This window comes from Montipora capricornis, chromosome 1 (assembly GCF_036669925.1).
Source record: "Montipora capricornis isolate CH-2021 chromosome 1, ASM3666992v2, whole genome shotgun sequence".
Lineage (NCBI taxonomy): Eukaryota > Metazoa > Cnidaria > Anthozoa > Scleractinia > Acroporidae > Montipora > Montipora capricornis.
In genome coordinates, this window is record NC_090883.1 from 495109 (window position 1) to 502608 (window position 7500).

General features: G+C 39.1%; 1 protein-coding gene across 1 annotated transcript in view; it reads left to right on the forward strand.

Annotated features, from left to right (window-relative positions):
* Positions 1 to 7500, forward strand: part of LOC138049806 (dorsal-ventral patterning tolloid-like protein 1) — a 49595-nt gene that overhangs the window by 42066 nt on the left and 29 nt on the right. Inside the window, exons 4-6 of the mRNA XM_068896252.1 lie at positions 912 to 959; positions 3620 to 4012; positions 7102 to 7500. The exon at positions 7102 to 7500 is cut by the window's right edge and continues 29 nt beyond it. Of these exons, the coding sequence (XP_068752353.1) occupies positions 912 to 959; positions 3620 to 4012; positions 7102 to 7500 (840 nt within the window). The remainder of the gene's footprint in view (positions 1 to 911; positions 960 to 3619; positions 4013 to 7101) is intronic.

Sequence of the window (7500 nt, forward strand, 5' to 3'; positions counted from 1 at the left end):
TGGAAATTATAGACGAACGATCGACGTTTCAGCCATATCACACGGCCTTCATCAGGAATCTGCCGAGTCAGCTTGGGTCACGCAAGTGTCAGGTGATAGCTGACTCAGCACGTCCCGTAATTGCCGAGTCAGCTTGGGTCACGCAAGTGTCAGGTGATAGTTGACTCGGTACGTCCCGTAACGCAAGGCAGATTCCTGATGAAGGCTGTGTGATATGGCCGAAACGTCGATCGTTCGTCTATAATTTTCCTGACTGATACAATTCATGGTCAAGGTTATCTGTTATTGGCTAATTTGTTAATAAGACGTCAATCAGCGCATTTTAAGTCAACCATTAAAAAGGGGGAGCGTTTTTGAAAAAAAAATAGGGGGTCTTCTTGTAAGCGTTCCCTCAGTCTCTTGCCCCAACTTCCGCGCGGCCAGTATGTGGAAAATCGTTTGGGAGCTCTTCTTTCGAACAGGAACGCTTGCTGCGTAGGCTATACTCAAAACTATAATTCTGCACGCAGAAAACTCGCAGTAGTGTTCATGTAGTTGGTGAGTTCTATTAAACGTTTCCTCTTTACAGCTGTCTTTTCAGGTTCAATGTGAGTTACTTCAGTTAGTTTTAATTTCTCTGGTACTAGCTCTTAGACAATCATGTATTACATAACTGTGGCCAATCTGTTTTTCCTGTTTTCTGTTCCAAAGCACTTTCTCCGACTGCAAAGACTACTGTTAGGACCACATTCGATCTTTGACTCAATTTTACATCAGCAATCACAGACATAAACAACACACTACGCAAGAAGAAAAGTGAATTGAATCATTGTGAAATCTTAAGAAACAAATTGGAAAGATGCTAAAGCAAAGTGTTTGACTTTCCACGATTTTCAATACTAATACTAATATTTGTACTTTTTTTCTGGCAGGAAACTATTCGATGACGACAAGTGCAACTCAAATGCCCTCTACGCCACGTATGTATTGAAAACCTTTCATTTAAATTCTTTAAGATTCACGGATTAGAACTCAAACCTTTTTATTGGTCTCTGGCGCCTTTAGCAATGAGATCATTACCCCGGGGAAAGGGGGGGGGGGGGGGGAGGGTACTAAAAAAAAATACTGCAGGCTCCGCCCCGAGGTCCGACCCCTTCCCCTTTTGGCAGACAAGATACCCATTTCGAATACCTTCCATTGGAAAATATTGAGAGGCCCTTTTAAATACCTAAATAACAGATTTCCCTACCCTTTCATATATCTTTAGCCTAAAAAAGGTACCCTTTCGGACGGAGCTTCCCCGTATAGGCCTTTATAGGCCTATACGCCCGGGATCATTCTAAACATAGTACAATTTTACCAATGAGATCATTCTAAACATAATATATATATATTTAGCCAGGCTTATGAGCGGAGCTCCACAGTTATTTCTTTATACTGGATTTTAATGCGATAAACTAATGTCAATGCCCAGATTCGAGGCAGGACTCTAGTAAGGTCTTCTCTACCGTGATTATATTTTTTCACCTTTTTGCTGCACAACCAATTTATGCATCCTAAACTCAGACTGAATTAGTCCTGTCACTAAAAATCATCCTTCGCCTGTTTGATAAAACCAATACTGAAGTCAAATGAAATCATGTTGCCTCGCAGTTATGAGCGCAAATTTCAATTGCGTCGAGAAGCCTGAAAATTTCAAGACTTCAACGGGGTTTGAACCCGCTACCTCGCGATACCGGTGCGATGCTCTAACCAACTGAGATATGAAGCCACTGACGTTGGGAGCATAAAGGTGCAGCTTCTATAGCATTCTAGAACTGTTCTAGTTAGAGGAGCTAGGGATCGTTTGATATTCTAGAACTTTAGAACCCCCAAAATACCTTATATATTCTAGATCTTTAGAAATCTTAGACTCACAACATGGACCATGGATATTCTAGAACTGTAAAACGTTTAGAGATTTTAGAAGCCCCAAAGGGATCTTTTGATATTGTCACCTCATCTATAGATATCTTTTATTTTAGAGTTACTTTAAAAAGACTGAAATCTCTAAACGTTCTACAGTTCTAGAATATCCATGGTCCATGTTGTGAGTTTAAGATTTCTAAAGCTCTAGAATATGTAAGGTCTTTTGGGGTTCTAAAATCTCTAAAATCTCTAAAGTTCTAGAATATCAAACGATCCCTTTGGGGCTTCTAACTAGTCGCGTTCTTTCATTCAAATTTTAGCTTTCATGTTACGGTTCGGTTAATCACATTCTTTACGAGATAGTGGGATGAATATAGCACTCGTTTACCTTATTAAGCCTAAGTGCTCGTTTCAGTGATTAGGCCCAAGCACCCTTTTAAAATTTTAGCTTTCGTTTTACGGTTCGGTTATCTACACTTTTTACCGAGATCGTGTAAAAGGAAAGGAAAGGAACCTTATTTAAGTGTCTAATCTTCTAGCGCCGTAGAGCACTAATCGGGGACACTGTAAATTGAAATTAACAAGTTAACGCAAATCAAATCAAAGTTTGGTTTTTGAGGAGAGGGGAACCGGAGTACCCGGAGAAAACCTCTCGGTGCAGAGTAGAGAACCAACAAACTCAACCCACATATGACGCCGAGGCTCGTTTACTGATTAAGCCTAAGTGCTCGTTTCAGTGATTAGGCCTAAGCACTCTTTTAAAATTTTAGCTTTCATTTTACGGTTTGGTTAACTACACTTTTTACCGAGATCGTGTAAAGAATATAGCACTCGTTTCAGTGATTAGGATTTTAGCTGTCATTTTACGGTTCGGTTAACTATAGCTTTGGGGCTATGTAGCTTTCACAACATGGGCCATGGATATTCTAGAACTGTAGAACGTTTAGAGATTTTAAAAGCCCCAAAGGGATCGTTTGATATTCTAGAACTTTAGAGATTTAGAGATTTTAGAACCCCCAAAAGACCTTACATATTCTAGAGCTTTAGAAATTTTAGACTTACAACATGGACCATAGATATTCTAGAACTTTAGAACTTTTAGAGATTTTAGAACCCCTCTTCCGTTCTAGCACAGCATGAACCTTTTAGCTATAGATTTCTAGACTTTAGAGACATGCCCTCAGTCTTTTTAAATAACTCTAAAATAGATGATAGCTATAGATGAGTTCTATCTTCTAATGACAATATCTGCACCTTTCTCATTGGGAGCTGGTCACTTCTGGGTTCACAACTTCCCGTGATAAGTAATGATGAGTGAGAGATATATATGAAATACATCATATATTATTGCACTGTGGGTATGAAATCAAATGAAACAATGTTGCCTCGCAGTTATGAGCGCAAATTTTCATTTCGTCGAGAAGCAATTTTTCAGGCTTCTCGACGCAATTGAAATTTGCGCCCGTAACTGCAAGGCAACATGATTTCATTTGATTTCATACCCGCAGTGCAATAATATATGATGTATTTCATATATTTCTTTCAATACTAAGTCGTTGATGCATAATGTTACAGCACTTTCCCACCTAAAACTTAAGTATCCTTGATTGAATTTTCTTGTTTTTGGTAGTTGCTTGATTATTCTCTGGCAATTTAGAAGGATAAAATTATGCTTTAGCTAGCATTTCTCCATATATGCAACCTAACAAAGTGCTCTTTTTTTTTTCCATAGGGTCGTGTACATATAACTTGACTGATCTTCAAGGAAACTTCTCGAGTCCGCATTATCCATCCAGATATCCACATCACCTGAACTGCACCTGGTATATTACTGTAACACCAGGCAGCTACATTTACTTGCAGTTTTTCAAGTTTTCTCTGGAATATGGTGGAAAACACTGTCGGTATGACTACGTGGAAGTATCGGACGCAAACTATCCATCGAGTTCCATACAAATAAAACGCTGTGGTAATCAAAATCCTTGGTGTGTTTGGAGCACGACCAATGTCCTGCAAGTTCGATTCGTTACTGATTTCATTGTTTCAGCTCCAGGCTTCATGGCACATTATACAACTTACAGGAATCCTGACAGCGGAAACTGCCTGTCTCTTAATGCAACACAATGTAAGGAAATACTCATTGAGCATGTCCAGGAATGACCCTAATTAGATGCAAACAGATTTTGATAAGGGTTACGAAGTGTCCTTTTACCCTTCTCCTCAAATTTGACATATTCTTATATCTAGAAACTAGTAGTAATGAGAGATTAGGGAGTGTGTTTGAGCAGCCTTCCTTTCGTTGAGATATTCACATCCATTAAATCAGTTTACATTTTTACTGAGGATAGTAGTCTTGCATTAAAAGCCAATTTAATCTAGGTGCATCACAGAAACAATTTCATGTTTGTTTGTTTGTTTGTTTTGTGGAGGTTGAGGTGGTTTTTAAGTTTATCGTCACATTTACATGTTTTATTGATCCAAATATTATCTGCTAGCAGAGGTTTGATAATCGATACTATTGACGAGGTTGGCTTTGTATACCGGACTAAAATGGCGCAAGACAAAAGAATTGTTGTATCGATTAGCAATTGCGTATGAACCAAGGACGAATTGCAACGTCTGTTTCCTAAAAACAAAACAGCAACAATAACTACAACAAAACCAGCACTACACAGCTTTCCGAAGTTTTGATAAAGAACATCAATCATACTTGTTGCTAGTCTCCTTCTTAACCGTTTTTGGCAATGTCACGCAACGCTCCCACGAAAGAAACGGGTGCTCACATTGGAACCACATATCTTTCTCGGATTGAGCCAATCACAGCTACAGTTCCATTTTCTGGAACTGTATCATGCGACTCGACCAATAATACCTCTCTTTTCAGGAATGCGCTCGATCACCACAAATATGCAGGTCTGTTGTTTGTATTTTCAAAGCGACCGCGTTAACCGAAAGAATGAAAGGATGTAAATTTAATAACATTATTCAATATTTTTATTATCTTCAAAATGAAATTTTCCTGTACGCACAACGTAGTCTCAACTTCCACCATGTATGTGAACAGAGCTGAAATCAAAGCAAACAAAAGTGTAGTCAAAATCTAACCGCGTTTGTAAAAAACCTACTAGTAGGTAGCAAGGCTCTCTATTACGGTATATTAGGTCTAGCCTACGTCTAAAAAAACAGATTCGATCTGCGGCCAATAACCCGGCAAATGCACAAATAGTTTCCAGTACTATATACTGTTGCAAATATATGGGTACTATTGCCGTCGAAAATAAGTACCCTTTCCTCGGCGGTCGAGACTTTTTCGGTCAGAAACCGCAAAGAATGCTTTTTGCCACACTCAATTGACTTACCTTTTTTGTCGTTTTAATCGACCGTAAAAACAATGGAAAAGGAATGTGGCTCAAATGTGAGCAGCCGTTTCTTTGGGGGGAGCATTGCGTGACATCGCAAGAAACGCCTGCGAAAGAAACTAACTTGTTGCTAAATATCAAAGAAATAAACACAATTTCACTTAGGGAGAAAAACTCACAAACAAACGCTTCAAGCTAAGTCGGAGGCAGCGCAGGTCGATCACATGTTCTGAGCCTGCAATATTTTGTTCATTACGTCGCGCCACATGGGCACGAGGTGTCCCGCATCAAATCGAGGCGAATAGTCAGTCAAACGAAAAGTCTCAAATAGACAGGATCAGTAAGCGTCTCACTTTGCTTGAACGGAATAAACGCGATAACAATCACAAAGTTTCTACTGTCGTAGTAAACATAAAACGGTTGCGATTACCCTAACTTTGAAATAATATGAAAGCTATTGTTCACTGGATTGTTGTAGGTATATAGTTGACTCTTAGGTTTAACGGGACTCTTACTGCATGACTCATCAATATCTGCGTGCATGTTAGATTAGGTGCAATCCTGAGGAAAAATTCAATCAAAATATTAAAATCATTCTTCAAGACCTTTTTTGGTCAATGATAATTGCAATAGTTTATACCTTTTTACCCATCTTCCTTCCCCGAAAATTATGAAAAAATCATTCTCGGAAATACTACTATCGGCTTTTCAGCGTACCTTGACACTCATTTACGCTGTTTTTTTTTTAACATGATCATCCTGGATTTACAGCAAGATTGTTTCTGGACTGACGCGGAAAAGCTGTATACGACCATTGTATTTCATGTTTCTTTCTCTCGGCTTTTTGTTTTAACCACAACTACCAAAATGCATTTCTATAGTTTTATATCAATTGTTTCTTTGTTATGGACATCGGAATCTACGCATGTTGTCGCTGATCATCTAATTGGAAATCTTGGATGATGCACATGAAGTGATAGTTTATACAACACCTTATTCCAAAATGGCCGCCATTTAGATATTCTTTTGTTCTTAATCAAATTAGACCTTGATGCCTCGTTCAAGGCAAAATATTCTTTTGAATTTTCAGCTCAAGAACGAGGCGTCAAGGGCTAATTTGAATAAAAACAAAAGAATATTTAAATGAGGGCCATTTTGGAATAAGGTCTATACATCCTAAACTCAGACTGAATTAGTTAAGGCCATGTTACACGAGGCAATTTTTCTTGCAACTCGCATCGGAACAAACGTTGCGTTGCAAGTTGCGAGAAAAAATTCACGTGTTACCCATTTTGCAACTGCAATTGTTGCTTTGCGAGTTGCGAGAAAAGTAGAACGACCCTCTACTTTTCGCAACGTTGCGAGACAAGTTGCTTGCGTGTGACACCCCCTCTGCAACTCGCAACGCAATTTTGTCAGAATGGGCCAATCAGAGCTCATCTTTCGCTCGCGGGAGATTTCAAGATGGCGTCCGCCATCTTGTTCGTTATTGTATGCGTTGCAAGTTGCGAAAAGAGTTGCAAACGTGTGACACCTCCTCTGCAACTTGAAAGGTTTTTTATTCGTCATCGTTGTGTTACGAGTTGCAAGAAAAATTGCCTCGTGTAACATAGCCTTTAGTCCTGTCAAAATCTGTCGTAGCATGTTCTATAAAACCAATACTGAAGTTGTCAATGTATCATGTTGTAAAAGTTTCCCATTTTCAAACTTCTGTATGCTAAATAGAATTTTTTGGTAATTGCTTGAATATTCCCTGGCAATTTAGAAGAACGAAATTATGGGTAGGGAACAAATACGCTTTAGCTAGTCTTTCTCCATATATTAAAGACTAACAAAATGCTCTTTTTTTTCCTAGGGTCGTGTGCACATAACTTGACTGATCTTCAAGGAAACTTCTCGAGTCCGAATTACCCATCCAGCTACCCATATCACCTGAACTGCACCTGGTATATTACTGTAACACCAGGCAGCTACATTTACTTGCAGTTTTTCAAGTTTTATGTGGAATATGGTGGAAAACACTGTCGGTATGACTACGTGGAAGTATCGGACGCAAACTATCCATCGAGTTCCATACAAATAAAACGCTGTGGTTATCAAACTCCTTGGTGTGTTTGGAGCACGACCAATGTCCTGCAAGTTCGATTCGTTACTGATTTGTCTGCCTCAGCTTCAGGCTTCATGGCACATTATACAACTTACAGGAATCCTGGCAGCGGAAACTGCCTGTCTCTTAATGCAACACAATGTAAGG